Source organism: Cetorhinus maximus, chromosome 13 (assembly GCF_964194155.1).
Source record: "Cetorhinus maximus chromosome 13, sCetMax3.hap1.1, whole genome shotgun sequence".
In the NCBI taxonomy this organism is placed as follows: domain Eukaryota; kingdom Metazoa; phylum Chordata; class Chondrichthyes; order Lamniformes; family Cetorhinidae; genus Cetorhinus; species Cetorhinus maximus.
This window is the reverse complement of record NC_135891.1, coordinates 69,275,961-69,303,221: the sequence shown is the minus strand read 5'-3', so window position 1 is coordinate 69,303,221 and position 27,261 is coordinate 69,275,961. Positions and strand designations below refer to the sequence as shown.

Genomic DNA, 27,261 nt, shown 5'->3' with positions numbered 1-27,261 from the left:
CAATGATTTACTTATACTTCTTTCAAATTAGCAAACTGTATTTGCTGCTTATGATATGGCTTCCTCTGCATTTGGGAGACCAAACACAGACAGGGTTTTTAACGTATGTGTTTGATAGTTAAATGTGATAGTCATTCACTCAGTTTTAATTCTGGCTTTTTAAAAATGTGATACAGAAATCAGTGTGACAGTTGTAGTGTGACAGAGATGGAAAGAAAGAAGGTGGTGATGGATAAGAACAATGAGCATACAAAAAAAGCAACATGACAGGACCATAAGAGCCATCAACCCAATCCCATTCTGTTAAGGTATGACCATGTACACCATTTACGCACTCCAATGGTGTGTGTTTGTTTTCTGTGAGTGGCGCATTGACCTGGGCATTGTTCAAGGTCCTGAGGGGTCTTGACAGGGTGGATGTGGAGAGAATGTTTCCTCTTGTTGGAGAATCTAGAGCTAGGGATCACGGCTTAAAAATAAGGGATTGCCCATTTAAACCAGCAATGAGAAGAAATCTTTTCTCTCAGAGGGTTGTGAGTCTTTGGGACTCTTCCTCAAATGGTGGTGAAAGCAGTGTCTTTGATTAACAAGGGGGTGAAAGGTTATCGGGGGTTGGCAGGAATGTGGGGTTGAGGTTACATTCAGATTAGCTATGACCTTATTGAATGGCAGAGCAGGCTTGAGGGGCCGAGTGGCCTACTCCTGCTCCTAATTCATACGTTCGTAAGACAGAGGGCAGTGATAACAGAGTGTTATCAATAAAGTGCTGTTGGAAATAAATGTGATGTATTGTGTATTGCCCATTCCTATTTTCCCTGGTGATACAACATATCAAGATTGCTAGTCATCCACATTGGTCTGAGATGGAGTCACAAATAAGCCAGTCTGAGTAGGGACAGCAAGTTTCCTTCCCTAAAGAACATTAGTGAAGCAGTTGGGTTTTTCAACAATTCCAAAGCTTTATTGTCATGTCTACTTCATATCAGTGCTACCGGCCTCACCATCTCTCATGGGAAGTACTGAATGTTCCCCCAGGAACTGCCTGGCCTGGACATCAGAGCGATTTAAAGGTGGGGAAGTCCCCTTAATTTGGCCTGTCTGATGGGCATTCTGTACCAATTTCTCCAGCAAAAAGATAAGCAAATCAGGGTGGGATTGGCAGTGGTGTAGGAAAGTGGTGTAGGAGACATGAAGTAATAGATGTGCGGGTGTTTAAGTGAAACAAAGAGTTTTGGGTCATGTGAAACAGTTACCTGCTGGAAAAGCTCACTCTCACTCACTTACTTTTCCAGAGCCGCTTCGTCCAATTCAGGGCTGCGGGGAGTCAGAACCTATCCCGACAAAATTGTGGAGCTATATTGCAAGATGGGGAGTTAGAAAGGCTTTTAACCTCAGAAGGTTGATTGTAGAAATGACTTACATTTCTATAGTGCCTTTTATGACCTCAGGGTATCCAAAAGCACTTCACAACTAATTAAATACTTTTGAAGTTTAGTCACTGCAGGAAATGTGGCAGCCAATTAGCACGCAGGAAAATCATGCAAATAGCAGTTTGACATTTAACCAGATAATCTGTTTTAGTAATGTTAGTTAAGGGACAAATATTAGCCAGGGTACTGGGGAGAAACCTTTGCTTTTCAAATAGTGTAATGATATCTTTCAAATCTACCTGAGAGAGCAGACAAGGCCTCAATTTAAAGTTTCATCTGAAAGACGAATGAAGATTAAGAGGGTATTGATGCCCATTGTGAGGTAAGGAAGGAAATAGAGTGGAAATACAGTGTGTTGTCTTGCTTGGCCCTCTGAGGCTATGGAATTTTCTGCACCATTCTGCAGTCCTGGCGGTTAGCAAAGGTTAGCACTCAGTGTTAATGTCACCTCCCTCTAGGCTCCATGGGTAACTTGGTGACACATACTCAGGATGGAGGCCTGAATGAGTAAAACCGTTCATTTTTCTCCTCTGCCTGGCGCTTGGCCCTGCTGTCCTCTGTGCACAGCTGGTAATCGAATATTTATAATTCTGTTCAAGCTAAAATGTTGGTTAGACATTGAAGTAATTAGAGAGAGTAATAAATGAACCAAACACTGGAGCTTCTTGTTGTTCAGTGTTCTGCTTAATAGTGCAAATTTGATAGTGCAATTTAAAGACTGTCTCCTACTGGTATTGCTGCCTGCATCAATTTTACACTACTTTTACACCAATAAGTATGCAAATTAGCATGCACAGGAACTTCCACGCATTGCCCTCTAGAAGCCACAGCGGATGTAAAAAATATTCTGAAGGTGTCAATAACATTGAGGAAATCCCAGGATAGTGTCTTTTTACATAAGGTATGCAGAAGCCCAGTAACAGGTGGTGTTTGTATATTATGCACAGCTAAACTGTTCTGTTTTTTAACACAGTATGTGTTGTTTCTCAGTAAACCTTTTTCTTGCTGTGAACTAACAGCCTCATCCAGGTAAATCACCCCCTCTGCTCCCTTCTTTGTGACATGGAACTGCATGGAAAAACTGAGGCACTGTCCTGCCCACAGTTCCAGGTTGTTGCACGGGCATTAGATCAAATGCAGGATTGTGTGTCGATGTGGCACATCTTCCATAGCACGGTATGGAGGGATCCCACACTGAATCAGCTGAAACCCCAGCTTCAGAACAAGAAAATGTAGCAAGCAACTAAAAACATTCGCACTTTTAAGTTAAACCAGCCCAGCTGGCTGTATGCTAGGCTCAGTGTGGCTCCTGCGAGAGGCTGTGGGATGTCCACACTGACCTTTGGCCAGGCTCCAGTGAAAGCCTGCAGTGAGCTGGAATGCAGAGCTGCATGTTCCAAACTCTTAACACAACACAGGTTGCAGCTGCGCGTGTCTCTAGCCCGTGTTTCACTCCATCAACTGCTCCCGAGAGCTGCTTTTACAGCTTCAAATGTCATATTCACCGAACCCTGAGGGGAACCATCAAGAAGATCATCTCCTTAAAGGGAAAGGACACGTCTGTGGCTGGGACTCCGTGTCCCTGACAGGGTGGAGTTGTGTTTAGCACTGAATTAATAAATCTGACCCATCTTTTGAAAGCTGAGTTTTTCCAGTGGAAATTCTTCGAGAGTGGTGTATTAGACCTTTGATGCTGAATCTGCCCTGTTCATACTTTAATGTCCTTTAAGAAAGGAAAAGATGAAGAAAGAAAGGGTTAGATTGCTATATTGCCTTTCAAAACCTCAGGATGTCCCAAAGCACTCTACGCCCAATTAAGTACTTTTTGAAGAGTTGTCACTCTTGTAAGGTAAGAAATGGGGCAGCCATTTGAACACAGCAAGATCCTACAAACAGCAATGTGATAATAGTCAGATATTCTGTTTTACTGATGTTAATTGAGGGATAAATGTTGGCCAGGACACCAGGGATAACTCCACTTCTTTTATTTGAAATAGTGCCATGGGATCCTTTACATCAATTGAGTGGGCAGGCCAGGTCTCAGTTTACATTGTATGCAAAAGATGGCACCGCTGACAGTGCAGCACCTCCTCAGTACTCCAATGAAGTGTCGACCTTGATGATTTTTTTTTCTTCATTCATGGGCATCATGGCCCAACCCTAATTGCTCTTGAGAAGGCGGCGGTGGTTCTTTAACCGCTGAAGTCCATGTGGTGTAGGTACACCCACCGTGCTGTTAGGGAGGGAGTCCCAGGATATTGACCCAGCGACAGTGAAGGAACAACAATATATTTCCAAGTCAGGATGGTGTGTGGCTTGGAGGGAGACTTGCAAGTGGTGGTGTTCCCATGCATCTGCTGCCCTTGTCCTTCTAGGTGGTAGAAGTAGTGGGTTTGGAAGGTGCTGTCGAAGGAGCCTTGGTGAGTTTCTGCAGTGCATTTTGGAGATGGTACACATGGCTGCCACTGGGCATCAATGATGGAGGGAGTCAATATTGAAGATGGTAGATGGTGTGCCAATCAAGTGGGCTGCTTTGTCCTGGATGGTGTCCAGTTTCTTGAGTGTTGTTGGAGCTGCACTCATCCAGGAAAATGGAGAGCATTCCATCACACTCCTGACTTGTACCTTTGGTGAGTCAGGAAGTGAGTTATTTTTCGTCGAGTTCCCAGCCTCTGACCTGCTCTTGTGGCCACAGAATTTATATGGCTGGCCCAGTTCATTTCTGGTCAATGGTAACCCCCAGGAAGTCGATATTGGGGGGTTCAGTGATGGTAATGCCATTGAATGTCAAGGGGAGATGGTTAGATTCTCTTTTGTTGGAGATGGTTATTTCCTGGCACTTGTGTGAAACTTGCCACTTGTCAGCCCAAGCCCGGATATTGTCCAGTTCTTGCTGCATAAGGACACATCAGTATCTGAGGAGTCGCAAATGATGCTGAACATTGTGCAATCATTTGCGAACATCCCATTTCTGACCTTATGATGGAAGGAAGATCATTGATGAAGCAGCTGAAAATGGTTAGACGTAGGACACTACCCTGAGGAACTCCTGCAGCGATGCCCTGGGACTGGGATGATTGACCTCCAACAACCACAACCATCTTCCTTTGTGCTCGGTATGACTCCAACCAGTGGAGAATTTTCCCCCTGATTCCCGTTGACTCCAGTTTTGCTAGAGCTCCTTGACGCCACACTTGGTCAAAAGCTGCCTTGATGTCAAGGGCAGTCACTCTCACCTCACCTCTTGATTTCTGCTCTTTTGTCCATGTTTGAACCAAGGTTGTAATGAGGTCAGGAGCTGAGTGGCCCTGGCGGAACACAAACTGAATATTAGTGAGCAGGTTATTGCTGAATAAGTGCTACTTGATAGCACTGTCAATGACACTTTCCATCACTTTGCTGATGATCGAGAGTAGACTGATGGGGCGGTAATTGGCCAGGGTGGATTTGTCCTTCTTTTTGTGTACAAGACATACCTGGGCAATTTTCCACATTGCCATGTAGATGCCAGTGTTGTAGGTGCACTGGAACAGTTTGGTTAGGGGCGCGGCAAGTTCTGGAGCACAAGTCTTCAGTACTATTGCTGGAATGTTGTCAGGGCCCGTAGACTTTGCAGTATCCAGTGCCTTCAGCCATTTTTTGATATCACATGGAGTGAATCGAATTGGCTGAAGATTGGCATCTGTGATGCTGGGCACCTCCAAAGAACGCCGAGATGGATTACTCACTCGGCACTTCTGGCTGAAGATTGTTGTGAATGCTTCAGCCTTGTCTTTTGCACTGATGTGCTGGGCTTTCCATCACTAAGGTTGGGGATATTTGTGGAGCCTCCTCCTCCAGTTAGCTGTTTAATTTTCTACCACCGTTCATGACCAGATGTGGCAGGACTGCAGAGCTTAGATCTGATCTGTTGGTTGTGGGGTTATTGTACAGAATTTATGCTAAACCTGTATCGAATCTTGGCTGCCCACTTATAGAGTACTGCATGCAGTTGTGGTTGCCACATGAGAAAAGGGATATAGAAGCACTGGAGTGGATGGAGAGATGAATTACAAGGATGATACCAGAAATGCATTTGTTTACATATCAGAAAAGGATGAACAGGTTAGGTCTTTTTTCTCTTGAAAAAAAGAAGGCCAAGGGGTGACCTAATAGACTTTAACATTATGAAATGTTTTGATAGAGTGGATACAGATTAGAGTATTTCCTCTTGTGGGGAAGAGCATACCTGGAGGCCATCAATATGAGCTGGTCACCAAGACATCCAATAGGGAATCCAGAAGAAACTTCTTTATCCAAAGAGGGGTGAAAATGTGGAACTCACTGACGGAGAGTGATTGAAATTAATAGGATAGATACATTTAAGGGGAAGCTAGACAAGCATATCAGATTGAAGAAAATCAAGGGTTACGATGATAGATTCAGATGAGGGAAGATGGGAGGAGCTCGAGTGCAGCATAAACACCAGCCTAGGCTTATTTTTATTCTTTCATGGGATGTAGGCGCTGCTGGCAAAGAAAGCATTTGTTACCCATCCCTAATTGCCCTTGAAGTAAGTAGCTGGTTACGCTATTTCAGAGGGTGGTTAAGAGTCAACCACATTGCTGTGGGTCTGGAGTCACATGTAGGCCAGGCTGGGTAGGGATGGCAGATTTCCTTCCCGAAAGGACATTAGTGAACCAGATGGGTTTTTACAACAATCAATGATAATTGTCATGGTCACCATTACTAAGACTAGTTTTCAATCCAGATTTATTAATTAAATTTAAATTCCACCAGCTGCCGTTGTGGAATATGAACCCATATGCAGAGAGCATTAGCCTGGCCTTCTGGATCACTAGTCGAGTGACATTACAACTACACAACCATCTCACCTTGATTGGGTCAAATATCTTATGTAATAACACAATAACCTAAATAGCAAATTCAAATAAAAGCTTGCATCCATATAGCACCTTTGACGTGAAGACTATCCCAAGGGACTTCAGAAATGGAAGTTGGCAGGAAAAAGGATATGAGCCATGGAGGGAGAGATTAATAGGGAATGAACCAAACCTGGCCAAAAAGATGAGTTTTATTAAGACTTTTAAGGGTGGGGAGACCAGTGGAAATGCAAAGGATGGCATGGAGAGAGTAGAGCCAGATTAGTTCAGGCAAAATGTGCCTGACTAACCTGATTGAGTTATTTAACTGAGAGGACTGATGGAGGTAGTACGATACACGTTATATATATGACAAATGGCATTTAATGAAGTTCCGCATAACAGATTCATTTGGAAAATAAAAGCACTTGGGATTAGAGGGACAGTAGAACTTGGGTACTTAATTGGCTGAAGAATAGGATTCAGAGAGTAATGTTGAATGGTTGTTTTTCTGACTGCAGAGGATTCCGTGTGATCCACGAGGGCTTGATATCGGTCTCATTGCTTATTTTTTATATATAAACGACCTGGACTATGGTATGGCCTCCTTCTGTGCTGTAAATTCTGAGTAAAATCTTTAGCTCGGTGGGCAGGCATGAGCCCGACCCGACCGAGCGTAAAATGACGCCCGATGATGTCGGGTGTGTGTCATTGCGCCCTCGCGCGATATCTCGGTCGGTGGGTGTGCGCTGGAGTTGGCAGTGTGCCCACTGACAACTAAAAGTTAATTAAGAGAAATTTTTCACTGGCTAGCCAACCTTATGGTTGGCAGGCAGATGAAAATGCCAAGCAGCCTTTGCACCTTTGTGGAAACCTCATCCACGGGCGGGATGAGGCTTCCAAAAGCAAATAAAATCAAACAAAAACTTTATTTTTTTCATTAATAATATGTCCCTGCTCATGTGACAGTGTCACATGAGGGGACATGTTGCATAACATTTATAAAATAGAACCACAGAACCATAGAAAAGTTACAGCACAGAAGGAGGCCATTCGGCCCATCTTGTCCATGCCAGCCCGAGGACACCCAGGTGCCCTTTCTAAACCCACCTTCCTGCACCCGGCCCATAGCCCTGCAGCTTACAGCACTTAAGGTGCAGATCCAGGTACTTTTTAAAAGATTTTAGAGTTTCTGCCTCTCCCACCAACTTGGGCAGTGAATTCCAGACACCCACTACCCTCTGCGTAAAAAAGTTATTCCTCATGTCCCCCCTACACCTTCTGCCACTTATCTTGAATCTATGTCCTCTGGTTCTAGAATTCTCCTCCAAGGGAGACAATTTTATCCTATCCACTCTATCTACTCCCTTCATAATTTTGTACACCTCAATCAAGTCACCTCTCAGCCTTCTTTGTTCTAAGGAAAATAACCCCAACCTATCCAATCTCTCTTCATAGCTACACTGTTCTAACCCTGGCAACATTCTTGTAAACCTCCTCTGCACTGTCTCCAGAGCTATTACGTCCTTCCTATAATGTGGTGACCAGAACTGCACACTATACTCCAGTTGTGGCCTCACCAGTGTTTTATATAATTCCAACATTATATCTTTACTTTTATATTCTATACCTCTGCCAATGAAGGAGAGCATTCCATATGCCTTCTTTACAACCTTGTCTACTTGAACTGCTGCCTTCAGGGACCTGTGTACTTGTACGCCAAGATCTCTCACTTCATCTACCCCTCTTAGTATATTCCCATTTATTGTGTAATCCCTGTAACTGTTTGACCTCCCTAAATGTATGACCTCACGCTTCTCTATGTTAAAATCCATCTGCCACTTTACCGCCCACTCCACCAACCCATCTATATCGTTTTGGAGATTATGGCTAGCCTCTACACTATCCACTACTTGGCCAATCTTTGTGTCATCTGCAAATTTCCCAATCGTGCCCCCTACGTTCACGTCCAAATCGTTAATATATAACACAAACAGCAAGGGTCCCAACACCGAGCCCTGTGGAACACCACTTGAGACAACTTTCCATTCACATCAACGATTACCCTTTGTTTCCTGTTACAAAGCCAACCTTTTATCCAGTTTGCCACATTAACCTGAATCCCATGGGCTTTTATTTTCTTGACCAATCTGCCATGTGGGACCTTGTCAAATGCCTTGCTAAAATCCATGTACACAACATCCACTGCACTACCTTCATCAACCCTTCTTGTCACTTCCTCAAAGAATTCAATCAAATTTGTGAGGCAAGACCTTCCTTTAACAAATCCATGCTGACCATCCATGACTAGTCCATGCCTTTCCACATGACAGTTAATGCTATCTCTCAGGATTGATTCTACTAATTTGCTCACCACCGATGTAAGACTAACTAACCTATAATGTTTGGCATTTCCTTTGATCCCTTTTTAAACAATGGAACTACGTTTGCATTTCTCCAGTCCTCCGGTACCTCCCCTATATCGAGTGAAGATTGAAAAATCATCCTCAGAGCATCTGCTATCTCCTCCCTGACTTCCTTCAGCAGCCTCGGAAACAATCCATCTGGCCCTGGTGACTTATCAACTTTCAAGGATTTCAACTCTTCGAGTACTTCCCCTCTCTTTATGACTATCCCATCCAATATCTCACAGTGTTCCTTCTGGACTACTATATCTACATCCTCCCTTTCCTTTGTAAACATGGAGACAAAATATTCATTCAAAACCCTTCCCACAGCCTCTGCATCTACACACAAGTTTCCATCTTCATCTCTGATAGGTCCCACTTTTTCCTTAACTAACCTTTTAGCATTAATGTATTGGTAAAACATCTTTGGGTTATCTTTAACTTTACTTGCTAATCTTTTTTCATGCCCTCTCTTTGATTTCCTTATTTCCTTTTTTACTTCGTCCCTGCACTTCCTATATTCGTCTAGGCTATCTGCAGTGCTTAGTTCTTTGTGCCTATCGTACGCTTTCTTTTTCTGTTTGATCTTCCCCTGTATTCCTCTAGACAAGCAGGGAGGTCTAGATTTGACAGTACCACTCTTATTTTTGTAGGGGACATGTCTACTTGTACGATTAGGATCTTGCTTTTTAGTGCTTCCCACTGGTTTTCCACTGTTTTATCCTCCAGCAGTGCTGTCCAGTCCACCTCAGCCAAGTCCCTTCTTATTTCTGCAAAATTTGCCTTCCCCAGTTCAAGACTTTTACTCCTGCCTTATCTCTGTCCTTTTCCATGGTAATGCTAAATCTTACTGAATTTTGATCACTGTCCCTGATATGATCGCCAACTGTCACTTCATCAACTACCCCTTCTGCGTTCCCTAAGACTAGGTCTAGAATTGCATCTCCTCTCATTGGGTTTGTCACTAATTGGTTGAAAAAATTTTCCTGGACACACTGCATGAATTTTTTTCCCTCAGTGCCCCTTATATTGTTTGAATCCCAGTTGATATTAGGATAGTTGAAGTCTCCTACTATTATTGCCCTCTTGTTCTTACAAGCAGAAATTTGCCTACATATTTGTTCTTCTATCTCCCTTTCATTATTTGGGGGTCTGTAGTATACTCCCAGTAGTGTGACTGCCCCCTTTTTATTTCTAACCTCAATCCATAAAGCCTTGTTTGTTGACCCATTTAGTATATCATTCCTTCTCACAAATGGAATTTATTCTTTAACCATTAGTGCTACCCCCCACCTCCTTTTTTATCTCCTACTCTATTGTGTCTGGAGACTCTATAACCAGGGATATTAAGCTGCCAGTTTTGTCCCTCCTTTAGCCAGGTCTCCATTATAGCAATGACATCCTGCTGCCATGTATCTACCTGTGCCCTTAACTCATCTGCCTTGTTTGTAATACCCCTTGCATTGAAGTATAAACAGTTTAACCCCATCAATTTCCCTTGCTGGACACTTTGTAAACTTTGCTTCTCCTGTAACTCCATGTCTATCACAACGTCCCTAGCTAATGTTCTACCTCCATTTTTCTGATCTGAATCTGACCTATCTGATCCTACTCCTGGGATCCCATCCCTCTGCCATACTAGTTTAAATATTCCCCAACAGAACTAGCAAAAGCCCCCGCAAGGACACTGGTCCCAGCTCTGCCTGGATGTAGCCTGTCCGGTTTGTACAGGTCCCACCTTCCCCAGAACTGGTCCCAGTGCCTCAAGAATCTGAATCCCTCCCAGCTACACCATCTCTCCAGCCATGTGTTCATTTGGTCCATCCTCTTATTCCTGCTCTCGCTAACATGTGGAACTGGGAGTAATCCTGAGATTACTACATTTGAAGTCCTGCATTTTAATTTATCTTCTAACTTCCTGCACTGAGCTTGCATGTCCTCATCCCTTAGTTTACCTATGTCGTTGGTACCAATGTGTACCACGATCACTGGCTGTTTACCTTCCCTCCCCAGAATGTCCTGCAGCCGCTCCGTGACATCCTGGACCCTAGCACCAGGGAAGCAACATACCATCCTTGATTCATGTTTGCGGCCACAGAAGCGTCTGCCTGTGCCCCTAGCTATTGAATCCCCTATCAGTGTAGCCCTGCCACTTTTTTTCCTCCCGCCCCTCTGAGCAGCAGAGCCACCCACGGTGCCGTGAACTTGGCTGTTGCTGCTTTCCCCTGAGAGGCCATCCCCCCAACAGTATCCAAAGTGATATATCTGTTAGAGAGGGGGATGACCATGGGGGACTTCTGCACTACCTTCCTGAGTCTTTTACTGTTCCTGATGGTCAACCATTCCCTTTCTGTCTGTATAACCTTCACCTGCAGTGTGACCACCTCACTAAACATGCTATCCACGACTTGCTCAGCGTCTTTAATTTTTTTTTTGAAATCAGTCATCTCCCTGCCTCAGGGAGGTTATGTAGTGAGCACTCGCGAGCATGCTCGAAGGTTGCACTTGCCCTGCTCGCACTCCCCCCCCCCCACCCCCGCACAGGCACAGGCAGCGCTGAGTGCTGCCACTCGCGTTTCACGCTGGGCGGGCCTTGATTGGCCTGCCAGCGTGAAATTGCCTTCCGGGCCCAATCACAGATGGCGGTCGGCTTCCTGGCCGCCCCCACCGAGCCCGCACACCAAGGGCCAAATTCTGCCCTATGATTCTAAAGGAGCGGTGTTTATTCTATGCAAAATTTTCTTTTATGTTTCAGTGTCCAATTTACTGAGCAACTTATGACTCAAACTGTCACCTATCACTCCAAACAGCACTGATGCTCGAACAAACAGCCACACCTGTTACATTACTGGAAAATAATACAATTAAGGTATTCTTTAAGTTGTATATGTGTCATCATTTGTACATTTTAAACAACAGCATTAAAGAGGTTAAAATATTAAACTGGTATGCTGGTAAGGGTATACAGGCAGCTGGTAGATCTAGAGTAAAGTTGGGAACCTCTGAATTACAAAATGTACAAGTGAACTAATTATTGGAGAGACACTGATAATTTCAATAGAGGCGGATTATCTGTCACAGAATTGTTACAGCACAGAAGGACGCCATATGGCCCGTCATATTTGTGCTGGCTCTCTGAAGAAGCAATGCCACTCCCATGCCTTTTTCCCGTAACCCTGCACATTCTTCCTTTACAGATAGTAATCTAATTCCGTCCAGAATGCCTTGATTGAACCTGCCTCCACCACACACTCAGGCAGCGCATCCCAGGTCCTAACAACTCACTATGTGAAAAAGTTTCTCTTCATGTTCCCAATGCTTCTGTTACCAATTACCTTAAATCGGTGCCCTCTTGTTTTCGATCCTTCCACCAATGGGAAGAGTTTTTCCCTATCTACTCTGTCCAGACCCCTCATGATTTTGAATACCTCGATCAAATCTCACTCTTGGACCTGACACATTGGCCATAGTTTCAGATGCACCTTTTCTGTCTTCTAGGACATCTGTCAACTCCACTCATCACTAACTATCAGTGACCTACTATCTAAGTTGGATACAACAGCCTTGTGGTTATGATACTAGCCTAGTAATCAAGGGCTCTGAGTTCAAATCCCACCACAGAAACTTGGCAACTTTAATTTGGTAAATCCAGCAATTTATTGCTAGCACCAGATAAGATTGAAGATGTTGCATTGTTAGAAAAATCCAACTAGTTCAGTAATGGCTTTTAGGTAAGAGAATTTGCTGCCTCTGCCCAGTTTGATCTTTGTATGATTTACAGTTATCCTGAAGACTCCAGGAATTAAAGGCCAGGTACCTGAATGAGTGATGGAAGGAGGTTCTTTGCTATGGGAGCTGGTTCAGAGAGGTCCTTAGTTTTCTGGGTGTTTAGTGAAAGGCACATTTTCTCATATGCCTCAGAGAAGAAGTCAACATTGACCTGGAGCTCAGTTTCTGAGCGTGCAGACAAACATTATTTGCATACTGAAGCTCAATGACTGAGGTTGGAGTGGTATTGGTTTGGATTGAAAGCTGTATATGTTGAATAGTTTTCCCGTCTTTTCTGTAGATTGTCCCACGCCTGTGGGTAATTTGCTAAAGGTAAGGTGCAGGATTGCAGTGAGGAAAATGGAGAAGAGAGTTGGTGCAATGACACAGCCTTATTTGACCCCAGCCTTCACTGAGATAGGGTCTGCGGTGGTTCTTTTGGTGAGGATCACAGCTTGCATGTCATCATGGGGTAGGCAGAGGATTGTGAGAAATCTCTCTGAGGCCAACCAAATCTGAGGAGAATACTCCATAAACCTTCGCAGTTGATGGAGTCAAAGGCTTTTGTGACATTGAAAAAGGCCATATACAATGGTTGGTGCTGTTCAATTAAAATCAATGATGAGATCCTGGAAAATGTGGATTATTTTCTCGATGAAGGCAGACATGGATGACAAAATACATCATCACCTCCAATGGGCCAACTTAGCCTTTGGCTGACTCAGCAAAAGAGAGAGAACCAGGATCTCAAACCTGAGGCTAAGGTCATGGTTTTCCAGGCACTGGTGTGGTGCCCACACTTCTTTATGCTTTGGAGACTTGGATGAACTATAGCAAGTACCTCAAAGCACTAGAGAAGTACCACCAGCAGTACCTCCAGGAGATCAATGTCAATGTGGCTGACTCTTAACTGAACAATGAAGTTGTATCAATTGTATCAAGCTACTACAGAGAAGAAGGCTTACCACCACTTTCTGATGGCAATTACAATAAATGTCCAACTTTGCTAGTGACAACTGCATCACGAGAATAAATTTAAAGAAAATCAGAGTGATTTTGTGTCTTAAAGGCACAGGTGTTAAATTGTCTGCCTAGTTTGGTACTGAGTCACAAAGACCAGGTAGGTCCTGGGTTTGGTCCCAGTCTGTACTGAGTTAGCCGACCTATGCCACAATGTGGTTGATTCTTAATGTTCTCAGAGTTACTGGAAATGATGAATGAATGCAGACTTGGCAGCATTACCCACGGCCTGAGAACAAACAAAAAAATCGATTGGCTAACACCCAAGTAACCAACTGCCAGCATTGGTCAGATGGTTACCTTTCAGCAGGCTTTACAGTAATGAATGCATCCTGAAAGCCTCTTCTGAAGCTTAACCAGGCTGTCAGAAGGTGTCACCTGTATTCTAATCCTGACAGCCCATGACCAGACTCTGGCAGATGTTGCATGATTTCCAGTGATGCCAACAACCTTTGGCACTGCTGGGACTTTGTGAAACTATTTGCTGAGAAGTATTTTGGTGTCGCTTACATTTGCATTTGTCTTTACAAAGGAAGAGAATTAAATTAATGTTGCAGTAGAGGAGGGGGAGTAGAGGTATTGGATAGCCAGTTTCCACCAAATTACACAACCTCTTGTTGCTAAAACATAAATCAACAGATGCAGACAGAGCAAAACAAAAGAACATTATTCACTGAGGATGTTTTCCCTTTTTGAAATGGATTCAAATTGGAATTGGTTCTTTAAAAGGCTCCAGATGCAGGTGCTAATGGATGACTTACTGTCAGGGGATTTGTCTGAACTAATGGTGAGACCCTTTTTAAAAATAGATGTAGAGAGTCTCTTTCAAACAAGGTGTTAATGGGATAAAAGCAAAATACTGCGGATGCTGGAAATCTAGAACAAAAACAAAAATACCTGGAAAAACTCAGCAGGTCTGACAGCATCTGTGGAGAGGAATATACTTGACGTTTCGAGTCCGTATGACCCTTCATCAGAACTAAGGAAATAGAGAAATGAGGTGAAATATAAGCTGGTAGAGGGGGGCGGGACAGGTAGAGCTCGATAGGGGGCCAGTAATAGGTGGAGGCAAAGAAGAGATTGCCAAAGATGTCACAGACAAAAGGACAAAGGGGTGTTGACGGTGGTGATATTATCTAAGGAATGTGCTAACGGGGACACTAAGGGTAGAAAGCAGGACAAGCTAGTGGCAGATGGCCCCAGTGGGGGTGGGGTGGGGGGAAGGGATCGAAATAGGCTAAAAGGTGGAGATAAAACAATGGATCGAAATAAATTTAAAAATAGGTGGGAAAAGAAAAATATATGTGTAAAAAAATTATAAATTATTGGAATAATTTATAATTTTTTTACACATATATTCAACACCCCTTTGTCCTTTTGTCTATGACATGTTTGGCAATCTCTTCTTTGCCTCCACCTATCACTGGTCCCCTATTGAGCTCTACCTGTCCTGCCCTCCTCTACCAGCTTATATTTCACCTCATTTCTCTATTTCCTTAGTTCTGATGAAGGGTTATACGGACTCAAAATGTCAACTGTATTCCTCTCTGCAGATGCTGTCAGACCTGCTGAGTTTTTCAAGGTGTTAATGGGAGATTGACTACTCTTTCAAAAGCCTGCTGAAGGTGAGATTCTCTCTTTACTAGTTCTTACTGCTCTGTAGCTGGGAGCACTGGGAGGCCATTTCCACATAGCTTTCATATTTTGCTTTAGTTCAATATTAACCTCACTCTACTGGATTCTGATGTACAGTTCTTTAGCAGCCATTGGCAATTTCAACCCAAACTGTGCAGATTTCACAGAGTCATAGGATGGAATTTTACGGTCCCTTCTGGTCCCACCAAAGTCAATGGACTTTTGAACGGCTCGCCACATTTTCAGACCCCACTCCCACCGCGATGGGACCATAAAATTCCAGCCATAGAATTGTTGCAGCACAGAAGGAGGCCATACAGCCCTGTTGTGTCTGTGCTGGCCCTCTGAAGGAACAATTCACCTCGTGCTATCCCTCCACCTTCTCCCCATGATTTGTTAGGATTGGTGGTCTTGTTTTTTGAGGACAGAGAGACAGGAGTAGACCATTCAGTCCCTTTAATCTGTTCTGCCATTGAATGAGAAAACATTGCTCACTGTATTTTAGCTCCACCTAACATATCTCAAGGTTGTGAAAGGCACGATAGAAATGCAGTGTTTCTTCTTCCAACTTCTCTGAGTATACAGGGCTGTAGTAAATCAACTGATTCTGATGCAATACAAGTTGGACATGACCCAGTGAAAGGCAGTTATATGCTGATAACACAATGCACCTTAATGGCATCATTGCCAGGTGAGTACCATACACTGGCACCTGACCCTGGGTTTCTGGCCAACCCACAATTGTGCACATCATTTCTCATTTGAGTGCATTTGCCAAATAATCAGGCAGCCAGCTGGTTTGGTGAGGTGGTATATTTGGTTATATCACAATGGGACAAGCTGGTTTCATGAGTTACCAATTGAACTCCTAGCAAGATAAGGTATTGAGTTGAGAGAGCTTTTACCCAGAAGGAGCCCCAGTGCTTTAATTCTCACACGTGTCCTACAAAACAGTTTTAGCATAGTGGATGCCTGCAGCAGATTCTCAAGATATCCGTCGAGCTGGAGCTAGCTGAAGGATGTGGGAAGAGCAGATATTACCATAATAATTACAGGGCCTGACTGCATGGCCCATCCCTCTATGTGAAGGCCCGGGTTTCTAGCCCCTAGACTATCTTTAAGAATTGCACACAAACTGCAGAAGAGGTTGGAGGAGGTTTAATTGGATTCTTCCCCTCCATGTAAAATTAAACTCACAGCCAACATGACTGAATCTATGGCCAGGATTTTCCGCCCTGTTCTTGGTGGGCATGTTCGGTGGCGAGATCGGAGAACCTTGCAGGAAAGCCCTAGCCACGTTTCCTGATGATGTAAATCCAGGACGTGATTGGCCTCTCCCCCCACCTTCAATGGTGGGCCGGGTTTCCTGCGGTTGATCATAGGGACTAAATTATAATAAACTTGCATCTAATTATTGTGGCCACAACCAGAATCATGCCCCCATTTCAAATTTAAATCCCACGACAGCGTAATTTTACAACAGCGTGATTTACAACAGCCTTTAAAAGGAATGAACTTGGTGACCTCAACTTTGAGGGAGACTTGGAGGTGAGTGCACACAACTTTGTGTACCACTCGTGATGATCCCAGCAGCTCCACGGATTTAGGGAGGGCACAGGCAAGTCTCTGCAGTGGCTTCTTCACGGTTGGTTTGTAGTGCCGGGGCAAGGGCGATAGTGCAAAGGCGGAAGGGTGAGAAGGCAACCTTGGGGCAAGGGTGACAGTGCAAAGGGGGAAAGGGGAGAAGGCAACCTCAGGGCAAAGGAGACTGTGCAAAGGGGGAGGCGGGGGAGAAGGCAACCTCGGGGCAAAGGTGGCAGTGCCAGGGGGTTGAAGGTAACGCTGATTGAAGTTTAAGTACAAACACATGCAGGGACTGGGGGGTGGGGGTTGCGGGGAGAAGAAAACAACTGGGCTAATGGCAAAACATATCAAAGATGAGCATTCCACTGGAACTGAGAGCGTTTAAGCTTGAGCTCAATTGACATGCTTGGAGTCAGCCTAGTCAAGCAACTGTGCCCACTCAAGCAACACTTATTCCTGAGAATGCCAATGATTGCTTCTCTACTGTTAACCCCTTGCACACACTTCAAACTTGAATGAGTGTGATGATGCTGCAGAACCATTGCGCGACTGGGCAAGCCTGAGGATCCTGTTGGGAAAGATGTCCATCGAACACTGACAGAGGGCTGTGCTCCTTGTTTCAGTTGACATTGAAAACTCTCATGGTACAAGCAAAGCCTTGGAGTCTAGGTTAGGAAAATGCCTGTGCCTGAGATAAGAGCTCAGAATGCAGTTGAGTGGCTGAGCTGCCGCCACTCGGTCATGTGGTGTGGGGCGGAGCTGTGTGGGCATGGTGAGCCATCATGTGCACTAAACACTAGGTATCCATGTGATGGCCTGGACTCTCTGGCATGTGTTAAGGGCCTTGAGAGGCAGCCATCGGCGATGACTTGACCAAGAGTGGTCCTTCAGAGACAATTGCTGACCCTTGTGTCACTCTTTTTGATACTGCAGCATTGAGACCTTCAGGACCATGGAGCCTGGTGATCTCCCAGTCTGCCTGATTGCTTATAGGCAGGAGAGAAGAATGCGACGAAGGCGCCTAGCTCGCCAAAGGGAGGAGCAGAACCCAGAAGACCAAGGGGCGGAACAGCCTCCTCCGCATTTGGAGGATGAACCCCACAGAGCCATCGTTCATAGGCGCATCACTAGATCCAGGGTCTACAGATGGTTCATATACCTGCAGATGGGCGAGAACCAGTGTCGCCAATGCCGGTGCATGCCAAGGGAAATGGTCACGCACATAGGCCACCTGTGATTTGGCACCACTGGGACTCGGAGGACATCCATCGCCACTGGCAGTTAAAGTTACTGCTGCACTCAATTTCTATGGCAGTGGCTCCTTCCAGGGCTCCACTGGGTCATTTGCGGGATCTCACAAGCCTCCACCCACAAATGTATCCAGGAGGTCATGGATGCCCTTTTTGTCAAGGTATACAACTTTGTTAATTTTGACAGAGATCAGACAAGCCAGGAAGCAAGAGCACTGGGATTTGTTCAGAATTTTGGATTTCCACAGGTGCAGGGTGCCAACGATTGCACCCATGTGGCTTTTAAATCTCCCTGGCAACAAGCAATCCAATATGTGAACTGCAAAGGCTTCCACTCTCTCAATGTTCAGCTGGTCTGCAGCAATAACAAACGGATCATGCAGGTTTAAGCATGATATCCTGTAAGTGCCCACGAGTTGTACATCTTCAGCAATCTCAGATCCCTGACATCTTCCAGGGACCGCACAGGATGCAGGGTTGGCTCCTCGGGGACAAGAGGTACCCACAAAGGACGTGGCTGATGATGCCCATGCGGTGGCCTCAGAATCCTGGTGAGAGAAGGCACAATGAGGCTCATGCGGCAACTCGGAGTTTGGTTGAATACACCACTGGCATCCTGAAAATGAGGTTCTGGTAACTGGACAGATCTGGTGGAGCACTTCAGTACACTCCCCAGAGGCTGTCACACATCATTGTGGCTTGCTGCGTGCTACACAACCTGGCGATGCAAAGCGGGGAGGACCTGGATGATGAGGAGATGCAAGAGCTGCACGTCTCCTCCGATGAGGAGAAGGTCTAAGGGGATGAGGGTGATGAGATCCTGGAAGGCGAGGGTGCAGGTGATGAGGCCATTGCACTGGCCAGATGAGGCAGGCATGCTCATGAGCCCCCCCCAATTGCCACAAGATTCCAGGAGGATGATGACGATGATACAGTGAGGATACTCCTGAGATCTTCACATTGCAGCTGGGAATGTCCGACACATCTCTGGCTGAGGGCAGCGCACATACACTCTTCATGTGAAGAGGCTCATATCATGGAGACGCTGCTGAGAAACAATGGCTACATGGACTTGAAGACAGGCTTTGACAGGCTTCATCATCTGTCCTCTTCAGCATCACACCTTCACCTGAAGGGAATAGTGATGAGATGGGGTGGGGGGGCAGTCTTGCCTTTAAGGTGCTGAAAGCACACAGAAAACATCACGAAACCATGTGACACTTGGGTACAAGATTCTTGCAGCAAACACAAGCCATATGGAGGTGCAGGAATCACTGATCTGGGGAGTGACTTTGAAGCTGGACAATCACTGTGCTCAAAAGGTTACACCCTGCACAGGGGAGAGGCCTTGGACTGCGACACCTGCCTTCATTTTGTGCAGGAAACAAAGTTTCACATCTGATTCACACGAGCACTGCTCAAAGAGGCACAGACAAGGAGACATTCTTGGTCAACATTAAGTACAAGTGATTAATGCCTGTGCCCACGTTTTGCAATTAAATTTTCTTGACCTTTCTAATCCTGCCGCTACCTCTTTCTTGGTGCTCTCCTGACACCCACAGTGGAGGTGGAGATGGCCTGCTAACACTATGCCCTGTTGTCTGTGTTGACCTTAGCGGGCATCCTTTCGAGGGCCGACACCTGGAGGGCCTTGCCTGCTTTCAGGGTCCTGCTGTGTGGCAGTGGCACCCTCCTCGGCCTGTGGAGCTGGTGCTGCTGGGGTCACAGGAAGAGGGTTTCAGATCGGCTGGACACTCTTGGAGTCACCTGGGTGGATGGCACTGGAGTGTGTCATCAGGTTCTTCTTCCAAGGTGTCTTTGGGGCTTGAGTCGAGGAACTGACTCGTGGACCCCTTTGGCTGCCTCTCAGGTGTGCCTGCGAAAGCAAGGAGAGATAATTAGTGCATGGCAGGGGACTGTGGAACAGGGGAACTCACTCACAGCATGGTTGTCTGATGGATATTACACTGCTGGATCCTCACTTAGTTGAGCACTGCCGAACTCTCCATCAGCACAGTAATGGTCCAGATCATCCCTGGCCAGCTGGATGACTCTATTTTCAAAGTCCATGAGGACCTTGATGTCGGACATTCCTCCACCAGTCTGCGACCTCTCCCTTTTGTTGTGTGCCAGCTTGTCCTGCATGAATACAGATGGAGAGAGTGTAAGCAGGATGCCTGCTAGGCCAGATGAGAAGGATGCATGGCATGTGTGGGTGGTGAGCAGTGCCATGGATGGGATGAGGACATGACCCACATGGAAGATGAAGTGTGTGCGAGAGTAAGTGGTGATGTTCCTGGATTGATAGTGAGTGAGATCCCTGTGGAGGTGTGAAGCGGTTGTGAGTGTGTGAGTTGAGAGTAATGAGAAGAGTGACTTACCCTGGCGGAACGGTGGAGGTTATTCATCCTCTTTCAGCATTAGGTGGCTGTCCTCTTTTGCAGGGCGTTGGCGCTGACCAACACCTCCCATGCTGGATTGGTAATCTTGCTTGCTGGTCTTCACCCAGAGAGGCAGTAGAGGACTTTGTGGCATGCCTCCACAGCATCCGATAGGCGCTTGAGGGAGGCGTCGCTAAATCTGGGGGCAGCATGTTTCCTCCCTTTGGCAGCCATCAGGTCCCAGAGGCTTTCTATCCCTTAGAAAGTGCTAGTTCTGTGCAGGAGTGCCCTTTAAATATGGCACCTGGATTACTGAAGGCTGTGGTGATGGCGGGGCGGATGAATCAGAGGCCACCCCACCAGTGATCCAATGTGAAACCCATGCCACTTCATTTTTGAAACAAAGTGCCGCACGATATGGTGGATAAAGCAGTTATTGCCATCAGTAGGTCAAAGGCTGCTTTCCCTGCCTGATATCAGACTTTGCCGATTTCTGGGACAATTCCGCCCTGTATCAACTGAAGACCATTGACAGACAGTTACTAAGTAAAGTTGGGCTAAACCAACCAGGCGTCAGTGAGGCTCACACATGATGTGGAAACTCAGGGAGGGGAGAGTGCAGTGAGCTAAGGAACAATTAAACAATGAGCAACAGCCCCCTCTTTTAAAAAAAGACTCAGGCTCCTTTCTCTAGAAAAGAAAGTTGAGGGGTGACCTTTAGAGCTCTTTAAAATTATGAAGAGTGTTTGTTAGGGGAAACGTTCTACTTACAGGCATGTCGGAAACTAAGGCCATAAATATAAGATAGTCCTTAATAAATCCGATAAGAAATTCAGGAAAAGCTTCTTTACCCAGCAAGTGGTTAAAATGTGAAACTCGCAATCTCAAAGAGTAGTTAAGATGAATTATAAACTGCCACTCCAGTGCAGTACTGAGGGAGTGCTACATTGTCAGGGCTGCTGTCTTCCAGTTGAGATGTTAAACTGAGGATCTGTCTGCTCTATCAGGTGGATGTAAAAGATCTCATGGCACTATTTCAAAGAAAAACAGGAGAGTTATCCCTGGTGTCCTGGCCAATATTTATTCTTCAATCAACATCACTGAAACAATATCTAGTCACCATCAAATTACTGATTGTGAGATCTTACTGTGCATAAATTGGCTGCTGTGTTTCCTACATTAGAATAGTAACTACAATTCAAAAGTACTTCATTAGCTATAAAGTGCTTTGGGACGTCTGGATGTAGTGAATGAAAGGCACTATGGAAATGTTTTTATTGTGTCCTCTCAAAAGAACAAAGCACAGTTTGATATAGGCCTCACTCCACACACTGCCCAATACAATTACTGGAAGGGATCAGGAATAAGCTGCAACCTCAACAACCTGCTAGAGGGCAGTAGAGGCAACGGAAATAACCATGTCACACCTGGATAATCTTTCCTCTCCCAGGAACGCTTGACCATTTCTAGTATCTCAATATCTGCCTTAACTGAAATCAGCTAGCTGGTTACCGGTCAATAATTAACCTGGGACCTGATCCTAGGTAAAGAAGATTGGGGACCTCACCTGCTGGAATGCCTGTGAACAGTACATGTGAAAATATTAAATTGATTTTGTGTTGTTTTTGTGTCACTGGGATCTAACACAGATGTTGTCAACCACAAGCTAAAGCCTTAGGAAGGTCAGGTACCCTTGCTAGCGCTGCCAAAGTTAAAGAAAGAGCAGAGATTAGCCAGGTTCATTTTCATAATGGATCATGCTGACACCTGTTGGTCATCTTGGATTTAGAGAGTCGTCTTTGCAAATGTATTGACCAATGTGTCAGTGTCATGATCTCCCAAATTATTCCCTGAGCTACAGACATAGAATCACTCTCCGATTTACAGGCATAGATCAATCCTTGAGACTACAGATATACATCACTCCCTGAGGCTGGGGCACAAGCCAAAAGCATGTTTATGGGGTGAGGTTCCTTGGCTATTCTCTCTGCTCCACTGTAACTTTGCTGGGAACCCTGTTCAAACCATGGATGGAGTATCACCTTAAGTTACATTGGCTATGCTTGTCATTGCCAGACGCTGCAACATTACTGCGACAAGTTTTCAGGTGGCAGCCTGGGTGTAAACTGGCATTGCGGATTAGCTATCTATTATGGAAACAGCCCAATTCACATTTCCATTAATCCACAAATTGAGAATCTACCCCAAGTGATTCAAAATTTGGACCAGGTGAAATATTGGGATCAAAGGTATAGAAAGTTTTCTGACAGCAAGGGAAGAGACGTTTCAGTCTCATTACTGTCAGTTACTGTGGAGCAAACGACAGTTCCAGGGTCAGGTTCTGGTCTGAAGCTAAATTAGTTAATCTCAGGCAGGCAACAGTTTAGTTTACAACTGCTGTTATCTCACCTGGGTTAGAAAACACAAAGAATTCTGCTCCTGATTACCACCACGCAATCCTGCTGGAAAGTGTGCCTGTGTGAAGTTTGGATTAAGGACAAGAGTTTAGCTGAGCTGTGAAGTCTTCACACAATGGTCAACATTGATCATTTAAACGCTACATGCAAAGAATGGATAATGTACAGGAGAGTTTTCATTGGCTATTGAACCATATGCCAGGAGAGGAGTGCGGGAGTGGGAGAAGGTGGAAAGAGAGGGGGAATACTCCAGTATTCAAAGGGTTAACAGAAATATTAACAGCTGCTCAGTTTGATTGAGGTGACTGCATCAAGTGAGGTTTACATTCAACAGCTCCACACAACAGAACAGACGGGAGACAGGCCACAGTGTGAATACTTAACCAGGGAACTCCACCAGGAAACATTTTCCTGCCTCCAAATATATTATATATCTGTGAGCTGAGATTTTAACCCTTAAAGTGCAGCATGAACGTAAACCCTATACCAGCACAAAAAAGCAAGCCTAGTTACTATCAGAGCATTTCAACTCAATTTCTTAACTCTTTACATTCAAGATTGAAGGAGACTCATAGAATAAGACCATTCGGCCTATTGTCTTTTGCGAGCTCTTTGAAAGGGCTCCCTAATTAGTCCTACTCTCTTCTTTCCCCATTGCTCTGCAAATTTCTGCTTTTCAACAATTTATCCATTTTCCTTTCAAAAGTTGCTTTTGAATTTGTTTCAACTATTATTTCAGGCAGTGCATTCCAAACCATACAGACATGTGTTAAAAAAAATTCATCACATCAGTCCTTTTGCCAAATATCTTAAAGATACAATTTATATTTGTGTGATCTTCCTTGTTAAAGCTCCTTCTGTGGACACTCTGTCAAACTGGCATGTTCCTGGGTCCTGTTGTGCCAACACAAGTCTGCCTTCTGCTTCTTTTGTTTTTGTGAGAAAGTTAAATGCTTTCCGTAAAAAGGAAGGTAGGGATTGCGGAGAGGAAAGTGTGTATCAGGGAGAGCAGACAGGGGGAATTGACATCCATAGCATGGCCTGGCAGTACCTTCCAGTGGCTGATTGGAGAACAGGTACCTGGGAATGCCCATTAGTAAAGATCACTGCAGTTAAAAGATTGGGCATCAAGGAGGAGGGAGAAAATACTAAGAAAGCAGTGAGATGGGTGATGGGGGGAATACCTAACTAAATTTGCAGCGGCCTGTGCTGGCCTTCGAGTTAAAGGGACACTTAAAATTGTGACAATTCAGTTCCTACCTGAAGTGGATTCTCATTCAAAATGCCAAATACTATCAAGAATTTTTACAGCTGCCTACAAACTAAGTGTGCGGCACCGAGAATGCTAAAAAACACCCACCGTTGAAGATTTAGATTCATCTTCACAGCCCCAGCTGTAATTTGAATCAAAGGAATGTTCTAGACTCACCCAGGTTGACGAAGCTCATGACCATGTCGGCATCGCTGAGAAAGGTGCTGTCGTGTAGCCTGACCAGAGGAGGTCCCTGGGTGGTGAAGAGGGCCTTGTATGGATATGAGTAGCCCCCCGCCTCCTCCATCAACATGGAATTGTAGAGATCCAGCATGAACATGGGCGCCGAGTTGTGCTTGCCATGCAAGTGTGGTCTGGGGCGGTGAGGCAGACCCAAGATCGAGAGGATTTCTCTCTGCATTTCCCGCCTCTCCTGGCTCTTTAGACGGCCGTGGATGAAACTGGAATGGATGCCGTTGTCAGTGGTGAGACTTCCCAAGACCGACTGCAGCAAGAAGCAGTTCCAGAGAAGTCCTGTTACAGGTTTTCTAATTAACAGCAGGAAGCTCATTCTTACACTCAGGTTGGACTGCTGTGTGACTCCTCTACACAAACATGGTCACTTTCTCTCTCTCTCTCTCTCTGTCTGTCTCTCTCTCTCTCTCTCTGACTCCTTCTTTTTCCTTTCCCTCACAGCTTAGTCGAGGTTGCCCAGTCAAAGCTATCCGAGTGAAGGTATAGTTCAGAACCCATGTTGTCTGAACTGACTCCTACAGTTAAGCGAGAGAGCTGGAGAGTTACTTCACCTACAGGAGTTGCGATCCCTTTGCATGTAAATCTGTGCAGTTGTCTGGTGCAGACGGAGCCAGCAGGAGGCTGCTTATGTGGGAGGAGCACCCTCTAGTCTAAACTCAAAAGTAACAACAGCAAATTATCTGAATGTCTTAAGGGCGTCTGTAATTAAGTGAGAGGGATGGGCTTTTGAATTTAACTGCTTGCTGATGAAGAGATGAAGGGGTGAGGCTGACATAGGGCAGGATGGCTCCTTGCTTTTTTCTTTTTATCGAATGGAATTATTTTGAATTCCCAGTTGCTGTCAGGGATTTTACCCACAGTGTCTCGCTTGCTTTATCAATGTCCCTTTCTGTGAACCTGTTAATGTGGGAGGAGGGCAGCAAGGAAGAGAGAGAGAGAGAGAGAGAGAGCAAGTTCTTAGAAACACCCCAACCTGCCTTCATGTACAATGAATTGCTTTAAAGGACTGTCACTGTTGATATCACAAGCCTACACAGCAGTCATTTCATGCATAGCAAGATTACACCAACAGCAATCAGACCAATGATTGATGAATCTGTCTGAAGAGAGAAGTTTTCCCGTGACCACATCTTTTAATATCCACCAAAATTGATTTGCTCTTCCTCTTTTAAATTTTAGTGGGAATGGATTTTAAATTTTCTCGTATTATCCCCTGACGTTATTAATCCCTTGTGAAGGTATGTTTCTCTCCAGTACCTTGTTCAAGTGACTATAATGTGTAAAACCAGACACTGAGTTTGTGCAGGCTATTGGACTCTGGGGGGCATCACAGCCAATCCTGCTTCAATCCACACGTCAGTTGTTTCTGGCACTCATCCTTGGGAAACAATCAGAAGTTGAAACCCCCACTAAACTATCCCTTCTGTCAGCATGGCGCTAAGGCCAATTGTAACATTTCCAGCAGTTCTGAGATCAGTCAGGTCAGCACAGGCCACGGAACAAAGCCAGAACTTTCCTACTCAGTACTGGCTGACTGTGGGGAGAGGTGATAAGTATCATGGCTGAGTGATGGTGACACCATTGAGTAGCATTGTCTGATCTTAATCCCACATGGAAACTGGATGCAAACAGCTGAGGTAACAGGGAGAAAGATCCCGTGTCAGTGATCATGTGTGTCTATGGTGGGCAGTTTTGCTGGGTATCAATAGCTGAGATAACCGTGCTATGGACAAGTGTCCTTTATCAGTGATCACATTGCTTCAGTCATTGACACCTGACTTAATAAAATAGATCGCCTGGTGCAGAGGTGAGGTACATTAATCCGCTGGCTTCTGTGCTCAGTATATTGCTGTTATCCAGAGAAGGAGGTGGGTTAGGGTTAAGGTTGAATTTGGGCTTCGGTTTGGAGGTAGGGTCGGGTTTAGGGTCAGAGATGAAGTTTTAGTTCAGGTGTTAGGGTCAGGATTAAGGATTTTGATACATTCCAGGGTAGTTGGGGTTATGATCAGGTTCCTAGGTAGGGTCAGGGCTCACCCCTTTCCTATTTCTACTTAGTTCTGTTGAAGGGTCATGAGGACTCGAAACGTCAACTTTGCTCTTCTCCGCCGATGCTGCCAGACCTGCTGAGTTTTTCCAGGTATTTCTGTTTTTGTTTTACAGTTAGAAGAGCCTTGGAGTTTGGGCTCAGGGTTGACTTCTAAGATTAGAATTGGGATTGGGTTAGGATTCAGGTTAAGGGTCAGGACCAGAGGTAGAGTTACATTTAAGGGTCAGGGCTAGTCAGGATTAGGGATATAGGTGAGAATTGCAGTTTAATTCTGCAGGCCTGGCTTTCATGCTCAGTGGCAGGTTCCCGCCCTACATGAAGTACGGTGCCATTATCCATGTGTAATGAAGCCTCCGAGTCTCTCGCACCACTTTCGGTGGCGAGGGAGATTTCCAGGACGCGCTTAAAGTTGATATTGATTTCAGCCAGCAAGCGGCACCGTTTGGCATCGTCCTTGACTCCACAGAGCAGTCAGTCCCGCAGCATATCGGTTAATGCGCCCCCAAAGTCACAATATTCCATTAACTGCTTGAGGTTCACCACAGAAGCTGTAATGGACTCTCCCAGAGCATGAACTCTTGAATTAAATTTAAGACGCTGTATTATCACAGACGGCTTTGGCTGGAGAGTTGCTTTCACTAGGTCCACTAACTCACTATATGACTTGGAATCAGGCTCAGGGCAGTCAGGTTGCGAATCAGATTGTATGTTTTACTGTCGCATATACTCCAGAGGATCGATTTCCGCTTCTCTTCAGCGGTTATTTCATTTGCAATAAAGTAAGATCCGAGGCGCTCAACGTACTGGCTCCAATCTTCAATATTAGCATCATATGGATCGATTCTTCCAAACAGCAGCATGACTGGTGAGTAGTTTTTAAAATTCAAATTACTCACAGTAACAGGGTGAGGTACACAGTCGAACTTAATTTTACTCTCGTCACCAAATGTGA

General features: G+C 45.1%; 1 protein-coding gene across 1 annotated transcript in view; it reads right to left on the bottom strand.

Annotated features, from left to right (window-relative positions):
- bmp7b (bone morphogenetic protein 7b) overlaps positions 1 to 24,884 on the bottom strand; it is a 179,279-nt gene extending 154,395 nt beyond the window's left edge. Inside the window, exon 1 of the mRNA XM_078555505.1 lies at positions 24,185 to 24,884. Coding sequence (XP_078411631.1) covers positions 24,185 to 24,578 — 394 coding nt within the window. The 5' untranslated portion in view covers positions 24,579 to 24,884. The remainder of the gene's footprint in view (positions 1 to 24,184) is intronic.
- Between the last annotated feature and the right edge of the window lie 2,377 nt (positions 24,885 to 27,261).